Source organism: Hippocampus guttulatus, chromosome 14, assembly GCF_054856545.1.
Source record: "Hippocampus guttulatus isolate MCC_2025c chromosome 14, RoL_Hgut_1.0, whole genome shotgun sequence".
NCBI classification, from domain to species: domain Eukaryota; kingdom Metazoa; phylum Chordata; class Actinopteri; order Syngnathiformes; family Syngnathidae; genus Hippocampus; species Hippocampus guttulatus.
Genome location: NC_141274.1, coordinates 16,574,825 through 16,600,933, shown reverse-complemented (window position 1 = coordinate 16,600,933; position 26,109 = coordinate 16,574,825). Strand labels below are relative to the sequence as shown.

At 45.2% G+C, this 26,109-nt stretch overlaps 1 protein-coding gene across 1 annotated transcript in view; it reads right to left on the bottom strand.

Annotated features, from left to right (window-relative positions):
• egfra (epidermal growth factor receptor a (erythroblastic leukemia viral (v-erb-b) oncogene homolog, avian)) overlaps positions 1-26,109 on the bottom strand; it is a 53,081-nt gene that overhangs the window by 2,694 nt on the left and 24,278 nt on the right. Inside the window, exons 4-27 of the mRNA XM_086129083.1 lie at positions 25,973-26,107; positions 25,830-25,898; positions 24,951-25,069; positions 24,016-24,157; positions 22,111-22,227; positions 19,800-19,926; positions 19,659-19,732; positions 19,496-19,583; positions 19,205-19,404; positions 18,467-18,599; positions 18,196-18,286; positions 13,448-13,605; positions 12,309-12,347; positions 10,247-10,391; positions 10,007-10,129; positions 9,009-9,107; positions 6,472-6,657; positions 5,503-5,658; positions 4,748-4,823; positions 3,952-4,098; positions 3,261-3,358; positions 3,017-3,184; positions 697-744; positions 519-612 (exon numbers count right to left, since the gene is read on the bottom strand). Coding sequence (XP_085985209.1) covers positions 519-612; positions 697-744; positions 3,017-3,184; positions 3,261-3,358; positions 3,952-4,098; positions 4,748-4,823; positions 5,503-5,658; positions 6,472-6,657; positions 9,009-9,107; positions 10,007-10,129; positions 10,247-10,391; positions 12,309-12,347; positions 13,448-13,605; positions 18,196-18,286; positions 18,467-18,599; positions 19,205-19,404; positions 19,496-19,583; positions 19,659-19,732; positions 19,800-19,926; positions 22,111-22,227; positions 24,016-24,157; positions 24,951-25,069; positions 25,830-25,898; positions 25,973-26,107 — 2,832 coding nt within the window. The remainder of the gene's footprint in view (positions 1-518; positions 613-696; positions 745-3,016; positions 3,185-3,260; positions 3,359-3,951; positions 4,099-4,747; positions 4,824-5,502; positions 5,659-6,471; positions 6,658-9,008; positions 9,108-10,006; positions 10,130-10,246; positions 10,392-12,308; positions 12,348-13,447; positions 13,606-18,195; positions 18,287-18,466; positions 18,600-19,204; positions 19,405-19,495; positions 19,584-19,658; positions 19,733-19,799; positions 19,927-22,110; positions 22,228-24,015; positions 24,158-24,950; positions 25,070-25,829; positions 25,899-25,972; positions 26,108-26,109) is intronic.

The window sequence follows — 26,109 nt, the reverse complement described above, 5'->3', positions numbered from 1 at the left end:
CCCAATATTGTGATTGCGTTTTAATATGGAGTTATTTTTTTCAATTCCTCTTCCCATGTAATTTTAACAAACCCAAGCAAGTTTTGGTCTGATAGGTTAAGGCCGTATCTCACTGACTGGCAAAGGTTTTGCACGTTTTTTTAGTTTTTTTTTTGGTCGCGAAGGGTCACTAAGACGTTCGCCATAAATGTTCATGGCCTCAAAAATAAAAATTTTATTTGTCCCAAAGACATTTTGAACATGTTCATAATTTGGCCCCGACAAGAAAAAATGTGGAATCATTAAAGCAGTTCGGGAATGAATATCTATATCGATATAGATATTGATATCTAAAAAAAAAAAATCTAATAAAATCACCAACCAACCAGGACGACGCTAATTGCAGCCTTTGCGATTTGAACATTGCATTCTGCAATGGGCTTTTTGACCACCAGATGTCACCATTTATTGGCAAGTCCTAAAGAGGCAGCTGAGCTCGCCTGAGCGACATGTGGTGCTTCTGAAAGGAGGAAACTCACCTGGAGCAGGCTGGAAGGCGTCATCTAATAATTTATCTGTGGGGTCAGGTATATAACGAAGAACTATACTTCCATCCCTGCTGGATAATCCGTTCTGTAAACACAAAAACGGTCTTTTTTTTCCCCTTTTGAAAAAGATGAACTAGATCAAGACATAAAATAGCTCTTTTTTGCTTACCAGCAATCCATTTCTGCCATTGCACGTCCCAATGCTGCTGTTCAGGCTCTGTGGGGAAAAGAAAAGTTCATGACACATTTTCCATTTGAAGCCATTATAGAGTCTTGTTTTGGCACCAAGCGGAACCGCACGGCTGTCACAGGCGGCGTGAAAAAGCATCCAAGAAGCCACCGTGACAAGCTCCACCGCGTTTGTTGTCGTCGCAAGGAAAGCAATCAATGAAAACACGCGCCGAGAAAACATTTGGGGGCCCAGCACGCCGCCACCCCCGGCTCGGATATGACAAAAACAGAGCGTCTGCAAAAGTGATCACACTTGACACTCCCGGTAAAGGAGCCAGACTGACACATGGCCAACATTGAGCTGGAGGAAGAAGAGCTCCACCTGAGAGGAATCGTGGGAGAGGGGAGGAGTATGAGGCCTACTTGTTTGTGTTGCGGTTTTTACAGAGGCCCATCGGACTGGTAGTGGGGGGTGGCTGACTCCAACAGAAACAGGACAAATGGGCTCTAAACTCTCAATCTCAGTGAGGTACAGACTTCTTTAACCATTTGATAGAGAAATCTATGAGCAAAATGAAATCTTGTTTAAAGTTTCATTTAATTTGGGTATGTCTAGACGTTTGGGTGCGTATTCAGCGCCCCCAAATGCCTGCGCACAAAGGTGTCGGCTGTTTGGGCGGAGGACACTTTGAAGACCACAGTAATCAAGGTAAAGCTAGGGGGCGAACAGATGGAAAAAGGCTAGACTCGGTCACAAAGTGGGAGTAAACAATTTAGGAACAAAGTGTTGTAGAACATCAAAAGACAGTTTGGGAACGGGTGTCGCGCCCAGGCGGACATTTTTCATCTGCGAAGTCTGCAACTTGCTGATTCGTTGTAGACCAGACTGGAAGGTGTCAACGTATCTGTGATTCAAAGCTTAAACCAAGTTACTATCCAGGGGCCGGACTGGGGGCGTGGTATGCAAATATCGGGGGCAGTGTTTTGCTTGTATTTTGCATATGTAAACAATAAAAGTCAGACAGGAGCACAAGGAACTCGAAATGTGATCACGGGGCAACTACCGTCGCTCGCCCTCAGAGATCCTCTTCCGCCATCAGAAAAACAATCTTACCTGTGTGTCGAGTCATTTGTTTAACTTTGTCCGAGAAAAAAACTCTGACACCATTCATCGTCAATCATGGGTTGGACTGAGCCACTTGGTACCATCTGAATTGGACAGTACAGATGAGTTTGATATGGAAGAAGCCTTTCACACTTTTTTGGGGGAAAATGAATTTTGAAGACTCTTCCTGTTAGTGTAACGGTCACGTCTCCCGATACAAAATGCAATCAAGAGTCAAATCTCCTGACTCCTACACATCAAGTGCCTCCAGTCCAATTCCCCCAAAGTCGAATTTCCTCAACACCTCTAAAGTCAAACGGAAAGACAAACGTACCAATCGTCAAAAAAACCCAAATTTTGAGGCCTCAAAAGTCAGCCCCCCAAAGTCCTCCACCTCGAAAGCCAAATGCTCCAAGAACCGAGTGCCTCAACAGTTAAATACAAGAGTCAAATGTGCCCAAAGTCAATTGTTTCATAAGTCACACGCCTGTGACAAAGTTCCATGCCCCAAAGTCAAGCACCCCAACAGTCAAACTGTTGTGAGACAGGTCAATACCCTAAAAGTCAGATGTCTCAAAAGACAAACACTCTCAAATGTCAAATGCCTCCCAGTCAAACACTTCAAAAGTCACGCACTTCCAAGACAAACACCCCAAAAGTCCAAAGCCTCAAAAGTGAACATGCATTGCTCGTCAAAAGCCAAAATACCTCACCCAATAGACTCGAGCCTTCACCTGAAAGTGGCAATGGATCTTCACTACCATAGCTGTTCATGTACTGGGCAGACAAACTCGGTGAGGGGAGTTATTGTCTTGCAATTGGTTTGCCCATTCATGACCAGTGGTGTGTTTGCGGCTTCGGTCTGCCGATTGATGGTCACGGACGGAGTGCCTATAGATTTCAACCTCACAGATTGTTTTTGTATGAGACCCCACTAATAGTCTGAAAATTGAATTGCCCTCTGGGGATAAATGAAGTTGTTTTAATCTTGAACCACTGGATGTAGATTGGTTCTATCGTTACATTGAATAGATCGATTCCCTCACACAATTTTAGAAGTCAGCTCCAAGAGATTTGTAAGGTTCTTTCCTTTCCCACTTGAAGTCTGGGCAGGCACTCCAGCGACCCAACTCGTTATAAACAAGCTTTTGCAAAGCCGGCAGAGTTTCTGTCTTTGCCTGTGATGGTTTTGGCGGACAGGGTGAAAGCTTACGGTGGAGTGCAGCAGCGGGGTCTGACACGTGCTCGGGCTGGTGAAGAAGCCGTGCTGTGGTATGAGATACTCATCGGCATCAACGGCATCCTCCATGTCCTCGCCGCTCACCAAGGTGCGGCAGAACTTTTTGTCGGGAGGATTCTGCAGGTGCAAGCTCTCATCCCCCTGTAATAAGTACAGCGTTTAACAGAACCAGCCTTATGAACAGCAGCTAGATCAGGCACATCGGGAAAGCTCAGACCTGGATGACGAGATAGCGGGGAGGATCCCGCGCCATTTTAGTGAACTCTGCTATTAGTTCTCGGAAGCGTGGTCGACTATCTGCGTCGATCATCCAACCTGCACACACGACAAGATGAACACTGTGTAAAGCAATAAGGTTGTTTTAGTTGTTGTTCATTGGTTTTTTTTTGGGGGGGGGGTGGAACACAAAGACATTTTCATTCATTTCAATGAGGATTTTTTTTTTAATAATGGAGAAATGCTTAGTGGAAGGAGAAGACATCTTTTACTGAGCTATTTGACCCCAAACACTCTTACTGTATTTAAGTAGAGATTTGTTCTCTTTAGCCACATTTCCCCTCATGTTGGGGGCTTCCACGGTGGGAGATGTGGCAGCTGTCATTCTTGTCAGGGTGAATTAGCGCCCCTTCGGTGCTCTTCTCCTCATATGGTTTCTCTGTACCTTTCCATGTCTTTTTTAAAATAGTTAATCAGGGTATGAGTGCATGTTTTGTGTTTTGTGTGAGTGTGTGTGCACGCGAGCATAGGCATGCTTGTGGGGACATCTGTGTATGTTGGGGGCAGGGGTAGGGTCCTCTTTTTATGTTGTAATTTTGACGTTTTAATTGTACAGCACTTTGAGTTGCATTTTTCTATGTGAAAAGTGCTCTATCAATAATTTGTGATTGATTGATTGAATAAACACTTACACTTGACCATGATCATATAGACGTCAATGGTGCAGATGGGAGGTTGAGGCAGACGCTCGCCTTTCTCCAGGACGCTGGCTATGTCGCTGGCCGGAATGCCGTCGTATGGCTTGGTCCCGAATGTCATCAGCTCCCACACGGTCACGCCTGCGGCGAAAAGAAGAAGTCACTTGGCTTCTCGCGTGCGATCCAGCCGTGGAAATGCGAGCAACAGGATGTGAGCAAAAATGACCCGCGGTGTCCAAATGTTGACGAATGGGATGTGGGAGTTAGCAGGACGTATCCGGGGAGTTCAGAGAGGGGGAAAGGCTGTAATTTGTGCCAAAGCTTGCTGATGGCTTAGACAGAAAGGTACGATCAAACCCTGAGGGGCTAGAAGACGATTTTAAAGCAGGTGGGAAAGAAGGAAAGATACAAAGAAAGATACAAAGAATAAAGAAAGACAGACAGACATACAGAAGGATGAAAGAAAGAAGGAAATGAAAGAAGGAAAGCAAAGAAAGAGGCAATGCCGTGTTATGTTTCCATGACTCTAGAGTTAGAACACAAGTGGTCGCTAGCTGGAAGACGTTCTTGTGTGGGTTGATGCGATATTGTCCAGCTGGGAGAGCTCGTGTGTGTGTGTGTGTGTCTGTGGAAAAAAAAGCAAGATGTTCTCCCATCTCATGTTGTGTTGTTAAATGCTGACAACATCCAAAGACAATATTCCATTCACAAATGTCCCCGCCTGCTGGCATTCACAGGCAAACGCTGTTTTTGCAATTGGAAGTTACACAAGCGGCTGTGTGGGACTCACCGTAACTCCATACGTCGCTCTGGTGTGTGTATGTCCTGTTGAGTATTGACTCAAGAGCCATCCATTTAATGGGCACCTGGAAAGTGTGGAAGTTGAAAGTTGAACATAATAACTGTGTTGAATGAAGATTGATTTCTTTCTTTTTACTTTTTTTATCTACCTTATTTTCTGTCAAATTATTACTGTATATATGTTTTATGTTCAATAAACAAACAAACAAACAAACTTGTACTCGGCCGCAACGCTCCCTGAGGTGGCCGCAACGGCCCGTCCCCCTGGAGGAAAATATTTCCTCCTCGACAAAGTGTATAGATGTCCCAATTAAAACAGCCCATTTTGACGCGTTACACGTAAAACGTTAGTTGCTGCATGAGAAGAGCTTTTATTTTGAAACTGAAAATTTATTGGGGATTAGTTCACATTATATTGCATCCAAGTCTTTGAATGATTATTCTTGCATTTCCGATTTAGAGTCTTTATGACCAAACGGCCGTGTCACGCAGGGGTGACTCATCTATCTGCAATAATGCTGTGAATCACATAAAAAGAGGCTCTTATCTGATTTGTCATTTTTCTCAGAGCAACCGGGAACTATTTATATTCCTTACATAACACTTAAGACAAAAACAAAAGCGCCAAAAATAGCACCTTTCTTGACACATGATTACTTGGCTAGAAACTCAGCAGAGTGTTGATCACACAGGCCCGAATGTCACAAGGAGGAAACACAACTAAAACGGAGTTTGAGCACCAACCTTTCCTCCGTCTGCATGGTACTCCTTTTCGTCTGCATTCAGCAGCTTGGCCAGGCCAAAGTCGGTGATCTTGACATGCTGGGGGGTCTTCACCAGGACGTTCCTGGCCGCCAAGTCGCGGTGGACCAAATGGCGCTCCTCGAGGTAGTTCATCCCCTTGAGTCAGTTGGGTGTCAAAAATGGCCAATTACAACTCAACAGGTGAATTTGAGCATTTTTCTTGTCGGTCAAAAACATATTTTTGGATGTCTGGAAGGGATTCAGGGATTTTACATGATTGGTTATTAAAACTATTACTTCCGTTTTTGTACGATTAGGTTTAAGTCTTTCAGTCACCTTTTGGATGGGCCATCAATTACTCACGGATGGTCTCAGCCATACAACACTAATCAGACTTCAGCAAAGAAGCAAACAATCCCAAATGAGACGCAAGTGAGGATTCCCTTACAGTTCTTAAGGTGGTGGTAATGCCTAATACAAAGTGAGAACAAACTTCCTCACACATTGGGCTTTTTTCACTCACAGCTGGTGCTTCCGTGCCCCCTTAGCCTTGGCACGAATGCACTTTGACAGGAACAAGTGAAAATACACAAAGTCTCCTTCATCCAGATTTCAAACAAAACATGCATTATTCTCTCCACCGATGTGATGATAGTGTTATGCATATTTGCTTTCTGACGAATTGGTTGCTCTGTTGGAGGGGCCTCGACATGCCCGAAAACACTTTACAAGCGCAAGTATGCTAATGACAATGGATGTGTTTCATAGGTCCCAAGTAGTACCGACTGGAAAGTTGGAGGGGAAAAAAACAATTTTACAGATTAACATAAATTAGATGAGCATTTGCAATGATTGCAATATATCACAGATGTTGAGAGTTACTCACTTTCCGACCTTGAATATGATCATACTTGATATTTTGAGTGCTTTGCAGAGGTAATAAAAGGAGTCCAATACGCCGTGGCTCACCTTGGCAATCTGCACGCACCAGTTGAGCAGGTACTGTGAGTAGATATTGTCCTTGTTTTCCTTGACGTAGTCCAGCAGGCAGCCAAAGGGCATCAGCTGCGTGACGAGCTGTACAGTGGACGTCAGACAGATGCCCAGAAGGCGACACACGTGTGGGTGCTCCACGCTGGCCATCACGTAGGCCTCCTGCAGTGCACACATGCAAAAATAGGCCTCAAAAATGGCACCAAAACTACTTTTACTTCATATGGCCCGCCAACCATTTACGAATGCGCTTGCATTCATTCGGCTCACGGGTGAGTTGTAGCTTATCCTAGTTGACTTTGCGGCAAGAAGCGGTGTAAACCTGTCATGATTCAGTTTTTATTTAGATAGTTTGGTTTCCTCATGTGCTTTTGTCTTCCTCGTTTTGGTTTTGATTCCACCTGTTCTTGTCCTGGAGCCACCACCAGATCCTGTTCAGGCGGCGCACGTCCTGCGGCCGCCGTCAGTCCCTGTTCCGGCGGCAAACGTCCTGTGGCCACCATCAGTACCTGTTCTAACAGGACACTTCCTGCGACCACCATCAGTCCCTGTTCCAACAGCGCACTTCCTGCGACTGCCACTGGGTGACCATGGGACCTCAGGGATCAGTCCCTTGAGGGAGGGGAACTGTCATGATTTGGCTGCCTGCTGGACTTTTGTTTAGATAGTTATGTTTCCTCATGTGCTATGGTCTTCCGTGTTTTGGTTTTATATCCACCTGTTCTTGTCATTCAGTTCCCTTGTGTCAACTAATCAACTCCCTAAACCCTTTGTCTTGTCCAGGTGTTCTTTGTTGTCTCGTCAGTTTGCTTGTACAGTAATCCCTCGCTCTAATGCGGTTCACCTTCCGCGGCTTCGCAATCAAAAAGGATTCAGCCTCAGACAGATCATCCAATCATCATGCAGAAAAGCTGATCGTCCGGGCCAGCCGGTACGCTGAGCGTCTAATGGGCGGGACAAAACCAGCATTTATCCAATGACTCGTCTCGTTTCAATGCATTGGGACAACCTACGCTGAACTCTCTAGACGCCCAGCGTCCGCGCGGTCGACGCTCAGCGTTCACACAGTTTAAAGCACAGTGAAGCTGTGGGAATGAATGAGAAGAGAGTCGCGTCGTAACCAGTAATAAGAAGCTGATTCGGAACAAAAGTTGAGCACGTTGTAGCGCATATTTAGTCAATGACATGTCCACACAATTGTACGTACACACATATATTTGATCACTTACTTTTTGACATTTTATGGGAAGCTGAGCTTCCCTTGCAGTCTTAGAGCAATCGCCTCTGCATTGTATACATAGTTCAATATTGTATAATAACTGTAAAAAATAAAGCTGACTATCAAGTACCAAGTACAACTTTATTGTAAAATGTGCTGTATGTTTTCACATACTTTTTTGCTTTTTTAAAATAAATCCTACTTCACGGATTTCACTTATCACGGGTTCTTTTTGGAACGTAACCCCCGCGATAAACGAGGGATTACTGTATTTAGTTCCCTGGGTTCTGTCAGTCTTGCTCGGATCATTGTGTTGCTGTCACATTGTATTGATTTACTGTCATGGGTTTTTGTGTTTGTTACTAAGGTTTAGTGGATTTTTTTTGTGTTTCAGATTCAGTTTTTCCAAGTGTTTTTGTTCATACATTTTGTTCAGTACTCCCTGATTCCCTGCTTTTTGGGTGTACCATCAGCTCACGCTTTTTCTTCCTGTAACCAACCGCATGTTGCTGTTAGATATACACCAACAAATTGACTGTACATTATTTGTACTAAATACATACTGTAACTTTGGGGTCAATTCAGTAAAATTAGATCATTTCCATTGGCACACTAGATAATCTCATGCCACACGAATGTGCTATGGCATCGTGGTTGAGAATCACTCGTTGGATGTTGGTGCAAAAAAATAAATGTGACTTCAAACATCCATCCATCCATTTTCCGAACCGCTTGATCCTCACTAGGGTCGCGGGGGGTGCTGGAGCCTATCCCAGCCATCTCCGGGCAGTAGGCGGGGGACACCCTGAATCAGTTGCCAGCCAATCGCAGGGCACACAGACGAAAAACCATCCACGCCCACACTCACACCTAGGGACAATTTAGAGCGTCCAATCAGCCTGACATGCATGTTTTTGGAATGTGGGAGGAAACCGGAGCACCCGGAGAAAACCCACGCAGGCCCGGGGAGAACATGCAAACTCCACACAGGGAGGCCGGAGCTGGAATCGAACCCAGTACCTCTGCTGACTTCAAACATTTTCTATAAAATGAATAACTGCTTTATGATGGAGATGGTTCGAGTCTTCATTTGCTTGAAATGATTGCCTGTGGGAATATTAGAACAGCTCATGCAGTTTGAAGAGGTTGCATTCATTTTCCAGAAGGCCTTGAATCACACCAACGCCCACACGATTGGATTTACAGTATTCTGGATTTCCTCCAGTGAGACGGTTTCTCCATTTACAGTCAAAACAAGCGGTCGTGGTGACTTTTAAAATGGGAGTCCACTTACGTCTAAAATCTCTTTGTTGGCTTTCGGCGACGTGGCCTCTCTCAAAACCTTGATGGCCACTGGGATCTTCACGTCTTCTCCCTCTGGCACCCAAAGACCCTGCATGGACACACAATCCAAGGAGGGTCTTTAATGACAACGACCTCCAATCGTATCGCAACAGTCACAACAATTCCTTTATTTTGGCTGTCCACTGAACACATCAGGGATTTCAAGCACCACATTTTTAAGTAAGCGAAACAATTTGCAGTACTGTGCAGTCCAATGCAGTACAGTGTAGTATGGCTAATGTTTGCGCAATGATGCTGTATGTTTGTCGCGCATGCACAGCTCCATGCTTTTCATGTTGGTTACACCTGTAATGGATGTCGAATTTCAGGGTCGGTAAAATCAAGGAATAATTTGAAATATTGGGGAAAAAAGTAAAAAGAAAATCGCAGAAGTAATGCCGGCAGAACATTTAACATCATCAGCGTTGTTTTTTTGTTTTTTTAACATTTTCAAAATAGGTCAATTTGACACAGGAGGATTTTCAACAATCCAATTTTTTTTTAAATTGCCATCCTTTTTATAAATTTAACATTAAAGTATGGTTGTGTCAGTTTTGAACTTTAATCTCGAACATGATGGGCTGTCAACTGATCTTTATATGAACAACCACATGATATATGAGTAACTTGGTACCCTAAAGCCATTTCTTCCGTCCTGGGGTAATATACTGGATATGAGAGTCCAGTAAGAAATCTACACAAGCAATAAAATGCTAGCCAATCAGAAGACAAATAGCAAACGCATTGCGTCATCCTACTCTTAAGCCTGCATGTGTGTGCTGAACGCACACAGGAAGCCAACGTGGAGTCAGTGGAGTGTGTGAGCACGCGAGTTAAAAATGCGTATTTTAATTGAAAAATTGACAACAGATGCGAAGAAAAGTCAGAAGAGATTTCTTGTCAACCCTGCCATTTTGAGGAAAAAAAAAAAAAGAAGCCTGTTATTACCTTGTAGACTGTCCCAAAAGCCCCTGACCCCAAAACTTTGATTTTCCTGAATTCGGGTTCCTTCAGGATGCGCAGCAGGGCTTGGTTGGGGGCCTCGCCACTTGGAGTCAGTGGTTCTACCAACTGGAACGACAGCGCTCAGTATGTTATGACCACCAAAACAATGAGCTCCCATGACACAGATCTCTCTCTCTGGCGATATGTCGATATGTTTTCTCGCGTCTGTCCACCCCATCATACCTCTTTCTCCTGGAGTAGTCGCCTCATGGTCCTCTTCCTCTTGATGTGGCGTCGCCGCAGCAACACGACAACCATCAGGCCCGCCAGCAGGACCGCCAAAAGGCCACCCACCACACCCGCCGCAATTATGGACAGACCCGAAGAGCTGAGGCGAGAACATGAATACTGACTACTGGGTCCCAAAATAAGCGTTTTTTTCCCCCCTCTTAGTTAGAACAAAGTCAGCAAAGACCAGCTTGTCGGAGAAAGAAACAACTGACAATCGTAAATTGAAAACGTAAATTAACGATTCCGTCAATGAAACTACGAAAATTGAAAACAATGCATCAAAACAGAAAATCAAGTGAGGAAATCACAAAATAAATTCTATAGCCCCCTGACAGAATTTATTTTGTGATTTTATCATTTGTGAATACAGTACACAACAAAGGAATAAATAAACACTTCTGAGACAGTCCAGTCTCCTACATTTTACTGACATCTGATCGTTCTGTTGAAGCTACGCTCAAGGAAATGCCAAAATAAATTCTGTAGGGGGGCCATAGAATTTATTTTGTGATTTCCTCGCTTGATTTTCTGTTTTGATGCATTATTTTCAATTTTCGTTGTTTCATTGAAGTACCGTATTTTCACGACCATTCGGCGCACCGTGTTGTTGGGCGCAGTCTCAGTAAGGGGTGCTATTTCTGTATTTGACACATACACAAAACGCACTGTATTATTGGGCGCAGCCAGGCATGGTAAAACATACGCCAGCTTAAACATACGGCATGCATGCACGCACGCTAAAAACACATTTTTAAAAAGGCAACGGAAGCAAAACTGAGTTCGGTTGTACTTTATTTAGCTATTTTACAATGTGCTCACGTTTCTCTCTTCACCTCCAACACGCTCACCCTTCACTCATTGGCGACTGGTACCTGCTAGGGGCGTGCCTTTAGCGTCCTCTTACACGCCCACCCTTCACTCATTGGCGACTGGTACCTGCTAGGGGCGTGCCTTTAGCGTCCTCTTACACGCCCACCCTTCACTCATTGGCGACTGGTATCTGCTAGGGACGTGCCTTTAGCGTCCTCTTACACGCCCACCCTTCACTCATTGGCGGACTTCCGCATGCCTGTCGTCACTCACTCCGCCTTTTCTCTATATAAACAGCGTGTCGGCCAGAAGCGCTCTCAGTCATGCTTTGGAACTCAGCTCATACACTGGACACGCCGCGTTATAAGGCGTCCTGTCCATTTTGGAGAAAATTTAAGACTTTTAATAGTGCCTTATAGTCGTGAAAATACGGTAATCATTAATTTACGTTTTTCTGAGGCTGTCATGAACGCCTCTCGAGTCGAACAGAAGGAGCGTAGCTCCATCTAGTGGATGCATTGTAGATTGCGCTTTATAATCCAGTGCATCCAATATATGAAAAAATAGGCCATTCAGTGAAGGTGTGCCTCATAATCCAGTGTGCCTTTTAGTGCGGAAAATACGGTACATAAATAAAGGCCAAAAGTCAATGACACCACCCACCCCACACACATAAAATGTTTAGAATTGTCTATATTAATAGTTTCAACCCTAAATCTACCAAATCACTTCAACATCACTTGACAGTCATTTTACAACACAACCCTTGAAAATAAATGTCTTACAGATTATTAGATTTTGGAAACAAATGGAAAAGCACACATGCGGCAGAAGTCTCTCTGTAAGCTGTCTACTAATGTAACGCTTCCTTGACATACTACATTTTAGAAGAGTCGACACGTATCACCTAAACATACTTCCATGAAGCCATTTACGATATGGCCATTAGCCAACATTTGGACATCAGCTTGCTGCCTCTAAGAGCAAAGTGCACAAAAATGTAGCAAGAGCCGTACACACCAAAAACGAATACGGTAGATACATTTGTGAATAGAGAACCACAAATTAGCAGGGGTGTCACAGTTCAAGTACACTTTGTGCACACATTTTGCCCCTCATGTGTGGGGTCGAGATGTTAGAGATCAAGAGTCGCACAGCAGGTTGAACACATGCCAGTGGGATGAAATCATCACTTTTTACTTACGTTTTACTCTGGCAGCCTTCACGACCGGGTCCCGTGCACCTGTAAACAAAAATCAAGCACGTGTACTAAATACGTCACAGAGGCCCGTGAACTCCATCAGTCTATTTTCTTTAGCAATCGCCATTAGGGAACCAGAGGTGTGGTACACCCTAGACTGGTTGCAGACAAAAAAAATCATTCTATACAATACAATACAAGGCATATTTATTTAATGATTGATTTATCTCAGGCAGCCCGGTGGTTGACTGGTTAGCACGTCGGCCTCACAGTGTAGAGGTGCAGGGTTAGATTCTGGCTCCGGCCTTCCTGTGTGGAGTTTGCATGTTCTCCTCGTGCCTGCGTGGGTTTTCTCCGGGTAGTCCATTTTCCTCCCACATTCCAAAAACATGCGTGGCAGGTTCATGGAACACTCTAAATTGTGAACGTGGATGGTTGTTTGTCTATGTGTGTCCTGTGATTGGCTGGCAACTAGGTGAGGGTGTACCCCACTTGCAGCCCGAAGACGGCTAAGATAGGCTCCAGCACGGTCCGCAAACCTCCTGAGGATACGCGGATCAGAAAATGGATGGATAGATGGATGATTTATCTCACTCACAATTCCACCTATGGACAATTTTGAGTCCATGAATGAATCCAACATGCATGTTTTGAGGAGGAAAGTCCACAGGGGGCACATGCAAATTGCAGGCAGTAAGGCCGGAGCACAGATTAAAACCCACAACATCAGAACGGCCAGACAAGTGCTAATCACCGCCCCAAAATAAAGAACCATTCAATGCAATGTCGTTCCCACCCCCCCATAAGCAGCATTATTATCCATGTCAGGGCACGATAGGTTAGTGACATCACAAAAGAAAAATAGTAGCAGACCAGAAAATGAAGTTTAACTTGTAATTTCCATCATCAAATAGTAAATAACACCAGTTTTCACAATCCAACCCAGGATAAGACGACTTGGAACCATATTGGGTAACTTCAAATGAAACCACACGGCTCATTATATGCCAATGGAACCATGTGATTTCGCCCGGGCCAATCAACAAAGGAAAGCCGTGATTAAAGGGAAGAAAAGTGTGTCATCATTTTCAATGTAATGATCATGATTCCAAATTGAAGTTACCAAAGCAAAATAATGTTACCCTTGGGTGCAGTTGGGGTGACACAGCCGGCAGACTTTGGCGTCGTCGGCATACTTCCACACGAGTGAGTCGTCCTCACCGGGCACGCCTTGAGGACAGCGGGACACGCAGAAGAGTCCGTCTTTGAAGTTGGCGCACTTGCTGCAGTTGGCGGAACCCTGCAAGTGCACATGATTAAAATGTCGTTCGTGGAGCCATAAGCTTGGATCTGACTAATGATTGCAACATCAGCTTAGTTGTTGTGGAGCCCGCCGTTGGCAACAAAGGCAAAGGCCATTCACACATAAAGCGTTAACAATAATTAATCGTGGTATCGAATTAAAATTGTGTCTTTCATGAAAATAATACCACACAAATAGCACTGATCAAGAGCAAATTTTAATCAGAGATGTCTTTATGTGTCCCTTCGCATCAGTTTGACGTCCATGAAAAAAAAGTCGATTCATACACCTTTTTGAAATACTTTCATTTTTTGTTTGTTTGTTTTGTTTTTAAGTTTGACCTTCAAAAGCTTGTGCAATACTGATTTCACCATGTGTGTGATAGCGATGGCGTTTTAGAAAAAAAGTTACCTACTAAGTCTTACCTTTATTTCAGAAATATTCCTAAAAATATTATATATATATTTTTTTTTTACATATTATTATTATGAAAACCTGAGTTGCTGGCTAAAAAACGTGGGTCGATTTGGAATCGGTGCAAAACAAGTTTACTTTGTCAAAATGTGTTGACCAATTTAATGAATGACAACATGAGTCCCCTCCGTGAGCCATCACCTTACCGTAGTGGAGGGGTTTGTGTGTCCCAATGATCCTAGGAGCTAAGTTGTCTGGGGCTTTATGCCCCTGGCAGGGTCCCTAGGTGAGGGACCAGACAAAGCACGGCTCACAAACCCCTAATAATGAATAAAATAAATGGCACTCAGTTTCCCTTGCCCGGACGCGGGTCATCGGGGCCCCCCTCTGGAGCCAGGCCTGGAGGTGGGGCTCATTGGCGAGCGCCTGGTGGCCGGGCCTACACCCGGCCACCAGGCGCTCGCCCGAAGAGGCAACGTGGGTCCCCCTTTTCATGGTCTCACCACCCATGGGAGGGGCCAAAGGGGTCGTCGGGTGCAATGTGAGCTGGGCGGCAGCCAAAGGCGGGGACCCTGGCGGTCCGATCCTCGGCTGCAGAAGCTAGATCTTGGGACATGGAATGTCACCTCTCTGGCAGGGAAGGAGCCCGAGCTGGTGTGTGACGCAGAGAGGTTCTGACTGGATATAGTCGGACTTGCCTCCACACAAAGCCTGGGTTCTGGCACCAGTTCTCTCGAGAGGGGTTGGACTCTCTTCCACTCTGGAGTTGCTCACGGTGAGAGGCGCAGAGCAGGTGTGGGCATACTCATTGCCCCCCGGCTCAGTACCTGCACATTGGGGTTCACACCAGTAGACGAGAGGGTTGCCTCCCTCCGCCTTCGGGTGGGAGGACGGGTCCTGACTGTTGTTTGTGCACATGTATCAAACAGCAGCTCAGCGAACCCACCCTTTTTGGAGTCCTTGGAGGGTGTGTTGGAGAGTACCCCTGCTGGGGACTCCCTTGTTCTGCTGGGGGACTTCAATGCTCACGTGGGCAATGACAGTGAGACCTGGAAGGGCGTGATTGGGAGGAACGGCCCCTCCCGATCAAAACTCGAGTGGTGTTTTTTTATTGGACTTCTGTGCTCGTCACGGATTGTCCAGAACGAACACCTTGTTCAAACATAAGGGTGTCCATATGTGCACTTGGCACCAGGACACCCTAGGCCGCAGTTCGATGATTGACTTTGTGGTTGTATCATCGGATTTGCGGCCGCATGTTTTGGACACTCGGGTGAAGAGAGGGCTGGAGCTGTCAACTGATCACCATCTTCCCCCACCATCCATCGGAGCGATGGTGGGGGAAGATGCCGGTCCGTCCTGGCAGACCCAAACGTATTGTGAGGGTTTATTGGGAGCGTCTGGCAGAATCCCCTGTCAGAAAGAGTTTCAACTCCCACCTCCGGCAGAGCTTTTCCCATGTCCCGGGGGATGTGGGGGACATTGAGTCCAAATGGACCATGTTCCGTGCCTCTATTGTTGAGGCGGCCAATCTGAGTTGTGGACGTAAGGTGGTTGGTGCCTGTCGTGGCCGTACTCGCTGGTGGACACCAGCAGTAAGGGATGCCGTCAAGCTGAAAAAGGAGTCCTATCGGGCCTTTATGGCCAGTGGGACCCCAGAGGCAGCTGACGGGTATTGACTGGCTCAGCGGAACGCAGCTTCGGTGGTCGCCGAGGCAAAAACCCAGGCGTGGGAAGAGTTCGGTGAGGCCATGGAAGCCGACTTCCGGACGGCTTCGAGGAAATTCTGGTCCACCATCCGACGTCTCAGGAGGGGGAAGCAGTGCACCACTAACACTGTGTACAGTGGGGATGGGGAGCTGCTGACTTCGACTCGGGACGTTGTGAACCGGTGGGCAGAGTACTTCGAAGACCTCCTCAACTCCCCCAACATGCCTTCCGAGGAAGCAGAGTCTGAGGACCCTGAGGTGGGCTCTCCCATCTCTGTGGTTGAAGTCACTGATGTGGTTAAAAAGCTCCTCGGTGGCAAGGCCCCAGGGGTGGATGACATCCGTCCGGAGTTCCTCAAGGCTCTGGATGTTGTGGGGCTGTCCTGGTTGACACGCCTCTGCAACATCGCGTGGGCAGCGGGGAGAGTGCCTCTGGATTGGCAGACCGGGGTGGTGGTCCCTCTTTTTAAAAAAGGGGACCGGGGGGTGTGTTCCAACTACAGAGGGATAAGGTTGGTAACCCCCAACCCCTGGTAAGCCCTGGTAAGGTCTATTCAAGGGTGCTGGAGAGGAGGGTCCATCAGTCGAGCCTCAGATTGAGGAGGAGCATTGTGGTTTTCGTCCCGGCCGTGGAACAGTGGACCAGCTCTACACCCTTAGCAGGGTCCTCGAGGGTATGTGGGAATTCGCCCGACCAGTCTACATGTGTTTTGTGGATTTGGAGAAGGCGTTTGACCGTGTCCCTCGGGGAGTTCTGTGGGGGGTGCTTCGTGGGTATGGGGTACCGAACCCCCTGATACGGGCTGTTCGGTCACTATACCACCGATGTCAGAGTTTGGTTCGCATTGCCGGCAGTAAGTCAGAATCGTTTCCAGTGAGGGTACGACTCCGCCAAGACTGCCCTTTGTCGCCGATTCTGTTCATAACCTTTATGGACAGAATTTCTAGGCGCAGCCGAAGCGTTGAGGGGGTCCGTTTTGGTGGCCTCAGTATTGCATCTCTGCTTTTTGCAGCAGGGCTCTCCAACTCTCACTGGAGCGTTTCGCAGCCGAGTGTGAAGCGGTTGGGATGAAAATCAGCACCTCCAAATCTGAAACCGTGGTCCTCAGTGGGAAAAGGGTGGAGTGCCCCCTCTGGGTCGGGGAGGAGATCTTGCCCCAAGTGGAGGAGTTTAAGTATCTTGGGGTCTTGTTCACGAGTGAGGGCAGGAGGGAGCGAGAGATCGACAGGCGGATCGGTGCAGCGTCTGCTGTGATGCGGACGTTGTATCGGTCTGTCGTGGTAAAGAAGGAGCTGAGCGAAAGGGCGAAGCCTCATCTATGGTCACGAGCTATGGGTCGTGAGCAAAAGAACGAGATCCCGGATACAAGCGGCCGAAATGAGTTTTCTCCGCAGGGTGTCCGGGCTCTCCCTTAGAGATAAGGTGAGAAGTTCGGTCATCCGGGAGGGGCTCAGAGTCGAGCCGCTTCTCCTCCACATCGAGAGGAGCCTGATGAGGTGGCTTGGGCATCTGATTCGGATGCCTCCTGAACGCCTCTCTGATGAGGTGTTCCGGGCATGTCCCACCGGGAGGAGACCCCGAGGACAACCCAGGACATGCTGGAGAGACTATGTCACCCAGCTGGCCTGGGAACGCCTTGGGATCCCCGGGGAGAGCTGGAAGAAGTAGCTAGGGAGAGGGAAGTCTGGGCTTCCCTGCTAAAGCTGCTGCCCCCGCGACCCAGCCCCGGATAAGCGGTAGAAGATGGATGGATGAATGGATGGACTACATGAGTTAAAGACACTTGAAGAGAAGCTAGTGAGGCTAACAGTGATGCTTATATCTGTACTACAGGACCCACGCATACTGTATGTATGAAGACTGCAATGCCTTGTTGGCCAAACATTTCGTTTCCCCACAGAGCTTTAGAGTCTGGTGATGATGGCCGACAAGCAAGTGAAAGGTCTTCTGTAAATTGGACCATTGGAGGACAAGATGCCCAAAATGTTTATGTTTAGTTGGATGACTGCAAGTTTAAACCTCGAGTGCGGTGTGACTAAAGTTCACTCGGCTAGTTGACTGATCAGCTCAAGCCCTTGCGCGCGCCAGAACAGTACGTCCTAAGTTTGAAAAGCTCTTCTTGATGGTTAATTATGATAAGCAGCACCCTCTACAATCGACAAACACAATGAATAGCCCACAGAATCATCCCCCAATTTTTTTTTTTTAAATTGAGAGGCACATTTGTGCTCACAGCAATGTATATGTCACGAGAATTAACGCAATCCAGTTATTCATGATTTAAACTGCCACCCTGCACAATAAGCATAAATAATCCAGACGCAAACATAATTCCATACTTGTGTGCAATCTAAGTGTCATATATACGTTAAGTTATTCATGATCGTGTGAGCCTCCACTTAATGAAATCACCCATGCTGCATTCAGGGACCTCGGGTGTTTTGGTGTTAAGGCGTCACGTACTGGAGCGCTGCAAGTGGGCGTCCCGTTCATATGACGACACTCCGGGTGACAAGGCACGCAGGTTTTCTTCACCATGGCCTCCCGTGGCTCCCTGCAAAGCCAAAGAGGGTTACATTTTAAACCAGAGTGAACCTTTGACAAACAAACTCAGGTGAGAATGTTTGCCTTATTCCAGCAGTACATTTAACCGGCTTGCTTTTTAATAACAAATCGCTCGTTAAACATTACGCCGGGAAGGGAGTACACTTCAGGATACGTTTTCCTCCCTTACCTCTCCAGGATGTTGCAGGAGTCCACGCAGCTGCCGTCGCGACTGTGGTCCCGACAGGCAAAGCACATGTCTGGGCCGGGACCCCAGCATCCGTCCACCGTGCACTTATGATCGCACGTATCGTTTCGCTGAACTGGAGACAAACAGGGGCCGGGGGGATGATCGAGTTACCCATTTGCTGTCGCTGTAAGTGCCTCCTTGGGAGCCAAAATATCAAAGATTATTGCATATTTCCCAAATATCTTTATTTTTCACATTAAAAAAAGAGTTGAGAACATTGTTTGTTCTAGTTTGAAAAATCTGTGTGTATTTATTACCATGAATATGTTAAATGGTCCAGCATTCATAAGCACAAGGTCTGTAAAATATGTGTGAAATTCAAACACGCATCCATTATCCGAGCCGCTTTATCTTCATGTAGGTCAGGGGTGTACCAGATCCAATCCCAGCTATCTTCGGGCAGTAGGCGGAGGACACCCTGAACTGGTTGCCAGCCAATCGCAGGGCACATATAAACAATCAACCAGTCGCACTCTCAATCACACCGATGGACAATTTACAGTGTCCCATTCACCTGCCATGCATGTTTTTGGAATGTGAGAGGAAACCAGAGTATAGGAAGAACATGCAAACTCCACACAGGAATGCCGGGTCCAGAATCGGACGCACGACCTCTACACCGACATGCAAGCCAGTCCCCCACCGTGTGGCATGTGTGAAATTATTATGCTTATTTACCACATTTGTCAGAGCTGGCATTCTCGGCGACGGTGGTAGTCTGGCTGGCGGACTTGAAGAGCGCCTTCCAGTGACTGTTGTTGGTGTAGCAGAGGTTCTGGTTCTTGATGATGACCACGTCACCATCACTGATCTCTTTGAGGGAGCGCAGGCCCAGGTAGCTAATGTCCAGCTGGGTAACCACCAGGCTACGGCTTCCCCTAATTAATGAAATCAAACATTTTTTTTCATGACACTGCTAAATAAAAAGTAAATGTTTAAAAAAACATCAAGATTTTGCACTCTCTTTACCGCTTGGTGCGTCCTCGAATGATTTCCAGGTTCTCAAAGGGAGTGAGGGCATTCATGCTCTTGTGCCACGTTTGAATCCACAAGTATCCTGAGGCGGCAGCGGTCTTGTCAAGCATGAAAACAATGAGCAGAGCTTGTATTAAAAAAACTCCAGAAAACTTACCAGTTATTTCTTTAACCGTCTTGAACACATCCAGCTGGGCGGGGTCCATCTTTGGCGTTTTGGTGTATGCGTCCCTGCAAACATCGGACAGGTTGGCGCTCTGCGTTGAGGGCACGTAGGCTCTTGAGGTCCCTGACTTACCCGTGAATGGACGTGCGGATGAAAGCGATGTTGCCGTTGATTTTGGTGCAGTTTTTAAATGAGTCAATGTTGGTGGCGTTGATGCAGAGCGTGTTGGCCAGGTGGCCTGTCCCCAGTCCGTTACACACTGTCGACAATTGAAACAACGGGGACATGTTGAATGCGAGGCATTCAGCTCATGTGCTGAGGCAAATCTCAACCCCCATAATAAACACAATATATACAATTGCTCAATGACCATCTCTACAACAAGATTCCGACTTCCTTTTGACAGTCATTCACGATAACCACCATGTTACACAATAGAAATAAAGAATGAGTCGAAATAATGCACAGACTAAAAAAATCTGATTCAGGTTCACAGCATACTCAGTCATGCAAAGGCACATGGGAGCACAAACAGAGGCATGTCATACAATTACTGTCATGCCATCGTTCTTTGCCAATGATTAATTACAACTGTCATGTTGCCTAATGGAGTCAACAACAATAGCATGAAGCAGAATAAAGAGAAATAAGTCAAAAAGTTAAATGCACACTTAGACTTAGGACAATAGAAAGGAGTAGAACAATTAGAAATACAGTTTAAAAGATAGTCAATAACAAAGGCCACATGCAAAGCACATGCCACAGGCAAAAATTCACAACTGTTATTCATGATTCATGATAGCTGCCTCCTTGCCCAACACAAATACATCGAATAAATCCATAGCATGAAAAATGTCCTCGGCTCACAAAGCAGACAAGCATCTTGTCAAGTGATCATTCTGTCAGTTATTCATGAACCATCTTACGCAACAGAAATAAACTCCAAATAATCCAGCGGTAAAAAAAAAAAAAAAAAAAGTCCAAAGAATGCTGCGCCAAGGCACACAAGGACAAACCAGAGAAAAAAACCCCCAATTTTTTGTTATATTTGAAACAGTTATATTGTTTATTAATTCATGATAGCTGCCAACTTGCACAATACAACTTTCTGGAAGAATTAATTATAAATTATCAATAGAGTAAAAAAGCCCACGGTGCGCACGCGCACGCACACACGCACACAGATTTGTCACTAAATCACTGCTATGCGGTCGATTCCTTGTAAGTTACTAAACACAAGTGCCACATTGGATTAAAAAAAATGAACAGAACTACGACTAATACACAAAATATAAGAAAACGGCACACTGTCACATGTATGTGCACAAAGTACATGCCATACAAGTCAAGTACAAGTTTATTGTCAAATGTGCTCTATGTGTAATATACAGTACAGATGAAATTTCTTCCCTCTCAACCAGACAACAAGACAACCAGAGGAGCCGCTGCGGGTGCCCGCGCCGCCATCGAAAGAACAGTTAACATAAAATGACAAAATAATACAACACAACACATAAGACACAACATGCACTCGTTCCTTTTGTCCATGATTATTCAGGAGAGGTGCCACCTTGCACAACAGAAATGAACAGTCCAACTAGAAATAATCCACAGCGCTTACCGTATTGGCCCGAATATAAACCCTGATTATAACACAACCCCCCTCTTTTCAAGTTTGAGAAAATACTTTTTGAACACCAAATTAATTTTTATACAGAAAAGAATTACAGTACATCTGAAACAAATTATTATAACAATATATTTGAGAGAAAAAGCATGTTATTTTGCTTCATTCAAATCTTTTTATCTGAACATTTAAATATGTAAACTAAAGTGCAATCACATTCATAAATGAATGGCTTCTGGTTTTTGAAATGTAAATTACATCATAACTTCTCAGCTGCCAGTTAACCTGGCCGATCTTCAACCCACTTTTCTCCAGCTTGTCGCTACGTTTCTCCATTTTCTGTTATCTCTTCGATTATTTTCTTCTCTTTTCTTTCTTACCGCTATTTTTTATTTTTCTTCTTCGTGCTACCGCAATATTTATTTTTATTCTTCGTGACAGGGGTTCACTTTGGCCTGGGGAGTCAAGTTCAGCATTCGCTTCAATGATGGGTATAATGTCTAGACCCCGAATATAAGACGAACCCCCACGTTTTCAGTCTTACTTCAATGCAAAAAAACACCGTCTTATATTCGGGCCAATACGGTCATAAAAAAAAACTGTAAAAATCACTGCACAGATCCGACTGCTCTTCTGGCCAGTAATTCATGACCCTGCAGTAGAAATAAGCACGACTAGAAATGATTCACAGAGTCAAAATATGTCTAATAATGATTTGCATTTGTGGTCATGCTAAGCAGGTGTGTTTGTGTGTAAAATATGGCTCAACGTTTTCTGATGGATGTAAGAGAGACCGGTGTCAGTTGGGGAACTCACCTTTGGGGCACAGTCCATCGCATTTGGCACATTTCCTAACGCCGCCGTCCTCCACCTCGTAAGTGTTGCCGCTGCACGTCCGCACGCACGCGCCGTGGTCTGTCACCACATAGTTATCTGCGAGGATTGAAAAACACGTGAGTGGTTTTGCTTTCGGATGCGAGCACCGTGACGTTTTACAGGCTGATGAGACTTAAACATTGTAGATCAAGTCAACAATCATTTTCAAGACAGTTATTGTGTTATGAGACGTACTGCTTCTTGAAAGAAGTCATACTCTTAAAAAAAAAGGCTTGTTTTCAAGAAAAAAGTGATGTGAACTTTAAAAAAAAGACCAAATAAATGACATTTGCTTATTTGATTTTTTAATTTTTTAAAAATTGTACTTACATGAAAATTCTCTGCAAGAGTAAAGTCTTTTTGCAAGAAAAATATGTCTTAGTACAGCGGTCCCCAACCCCGCGCTGCGGACCGGTACCGATCTGTGGGTCATTTGGTACCAGGCCGCACAGAAAGGATAGATAACTTACATTACTTTCATTTCAGAATCTGAAAGATGTTTTATTTTGAAAAATTACCGGATTCTCTTACATTGGTCTTGAGCAGTGGTTCTTAACCTGGGTTCGGTCGAACCCCAGGGGTTTGATGACTCAATCTCACGGGTTCGACGCAGCCTCTGCCATGGAGGTTAAGACACTCCCGACTCAACATGTCAATTAGTTATGACACGCCCGCTGCAGATGATCACATTACATCGCTTGTCCAATCAGTGCTGCAGGAAATTCAGTTCGCTCAGTTGTCAACGTGTAACTGTCGTGATAGTACGTCATGTGATTTTTAAAAATTGTTTTAATACATGCTATGTTGAGCAAAAAAAGAAAGTGGTCGGACGAATATGTACAACATGGATTCACAGCGTCCTATCTGCATGATTTGTCATGCCAAGTTGAGCAACTCTAGTCTCACTCCAGCAAAACTCAAGGAACACTTCTTGAATCAAATTTTTATTTTTCACTAAGGGTTCGGTGAATGTGCATATGAACTGGTTGGGTTCGGTACCGCTAACAAGGTTAGGAACCACTGGTCTAGAGTATGTTACTCTTGACGCAGGTCAAAGCACGCTTCTTGGTCACGTGATAGGTTACCGCTAAAATGAAGCCCAGGAACTCGCAAAATGAGTAAAAAAACAAATGTCCTTGGAAGGTTTCTTTGGCAAGTGGGAAAGGTCCAGCCAGGAGACAGAAGAGGAGCCTATGACTTCCAAGAAAAAGAAGGCTACATTTAATCTCAGTATGAGGAGTCCTATTTAAAATGTGGATTTATCTCAACGGGAGATTCCCACGCACCAAGCCCTCTCTGCATAATATGCGGCGATGGTGAGTCATATTTTTCATGCACTTTGTATTTGCGGTGTACCTTATTTTGAAGGCACGCTCTGACAAAATACATCAAAACCTGAGAAAATAGTTTTTTTCCCCCAGAAGAGTAAAAAGAAAGTCAAAATTGAAGACATTTTTTTAAAGAAAGAAGTCTTATTTGAAAAAAGTTGTACTCTCATAAAATGTATTTTTTTAAGAAAAAAGAAAATTCCAGAAGGTTAAAGTGGTACGCTTAGAAAAAAAAATGGCTGTATTTTTTGGACACTAGTCTAGAGGGGAACTGTCCTATTTTCAGAGAAAATAGTGTGCTGTTTCGAATGGTACAAGGTTGACTGTTCACAGGCTGACAGGACTCAAATATCTCAAAGAAGTTAAAGTGAGAAAGAACAGATGTGACATGAGAATGCCAGGAAACTCAATCATTTTCTGTCTTTGTCCACAAAGGTTTATCATTACACCAGGGAGCAGCCAATGTCCAACAACAAAGTGTTGACAGCAAGTGAAGTTGCTCAGGAGCCTCACTTACGGGGGCAGTTCTTGACACAGGTGGCGCCAAAGTTGTACTTCCCGTGCGGGTTGGGGACCAACTGGTGCTGGTTAGGGTCGTAGCGCATGAGGCCCGGGCAGGAGTCCTTGCACACTCCGTCATCCTGGAAGTCCCGACAGGCCTGCAGGACAAACAGAGCGCAGGCTTAATGAAAACAGTGCATTCCTCCACGCCGGCCTCGAAGCTCCCGAGGCTGCTCAGGCTCCTGCTGAACGCACAACGCTCAGAACGCTTGCAATAACCTAAGATGGGAGTTTTGAAAGAATTGGCCTCCCGTCAGACAACATAAACTATCTGGGCCCTCGCCGAAAAATAAATAATTCAGTAACCTGCGCAGTGCTGCTAGTTTGTCATAATATTATCTCAAGATAGTATGGACATCTTGTAGATAGCTGTGATACTATGAGGCAGTATGAAATAATAGCATATCAGACAGTCATCATTTTCATAATAAGTGGCAATATTAAGAAAACAGTATCTAGTATGAGTTGAAAGTGCGAATTTTCTGAATTCTCAGTCCCCCAAAAGTTGGATTTGTGTTGGTGATGTGCCCATGTGCCACATACACTCAGTGCAGTATTCAGCTGAAACCACGAATCGAGAAATAAATCATTATGGGAAAAGGATAAATGCCTTCTTATGAGAATGAAGTGATCATTAAAAGAAGAAGCATTTTTCCAGCCATAGTCGCAATGTTACAAGATAAAGCTGGTAAATGACAATAAAGTTGTAGAATAATTATTATACTTTTCTTAGTAGTAATTATCGTACGAGAAAAAAATTGTTCTTACAGGAATAAAGTAATAACACAAAAAAAAAAAGCATTCTTCGAGATGGAGCCGTAATTTTAATAGGTTAATGGAAGCTGTAATCTCCTCCAAATAAATAGTGACGGTAGCCCTATAATCTTCTACCAGACAGTCGGTGGGACGTGGTCCCGTGCATCCCGCAGCGCAGTGTTCATTGCAGCAGTCGCTAGGCGAAGGTCCTTTGCACCTCTTGGAGCACTGCTGAGCACAGTTTAGCTTGGTCACTGCACAAAGGAGCACAATAAAGAAAATGCAATGAGAAGCCTTTGATTGACTTCTTTCATTTAAAATGGACCATTTCATGTTTTGTGTTCAAATTGGATTGACTTGTGCACAATATTTGGGTCTCTGAAAACCTGGGGCCACTTTCCAGTGACTACACTCTCTGAAACACGATCATTCAAATTAAGCACTCTGATGCGCAAACAGCCCACATGTACAAGGCCCAGCTATCACATCATAGCCAAAAGGTAAGCAGAGCTGCAATGAGTATTTTTGGAATGGGAATGCGCAGACCACTGATCAAATCCCGCTGTGCCTGAGTCATGTGTCGTCGTGTCCTTGTGCAAGACACTAGGCATGAATGTTGGCTGGTGGTGGGAGGGGCTAAAGGCGCACGCTGGCAGCCACGCTTTCCTCGGGGCAGGGGCGGCTACGCAATATATTTTGCCAGAGTGTGAGTGTGTGAGCATATGAATCCATTGTTTCAGCGTCTTTAAGTCCCACGTTGTCGGGGCGGGGGATACACGCTTACTTGATTGAGACACACACTAGCCCCTAACATGGAGCTTATCTTGAATTTTGAGGGGAATTCTGACGGAAGCAGGTCACACAAATGTTATTAAAACTCACAGGAGCTGTTTTTAAAGGCCAGAACATTGTCACATCATACAGTATCGATTTCAAGAAATCGAATAATGAGATTTGAAATTTTGTCCATATTGTTCAGCCCACATTCAGCATAAATGACAGAAATCATCTTACAAGTTTGACAGTTTTGGGGTCCGGGTGCCCAGCAAGAACCGTTGAAGCAACTTTTATCACATTTTTTACCTGCAAGAAAAAGCAGAAACATGTTCTTACTGCCATAATTAATGATGAATAATACTCCTCAGTGCATCACTCACAAAGCGGGTAGTTGCTAGCCACGGGTGGCAACTCCATTTTGGGTTTACTGTCCTCGTTAATGATGTCGTACCACTGGATGGTCTCCACGTTGCACAGCTGGTTGTTGCCAAACTTTACACCACCTTTGATGATTTCT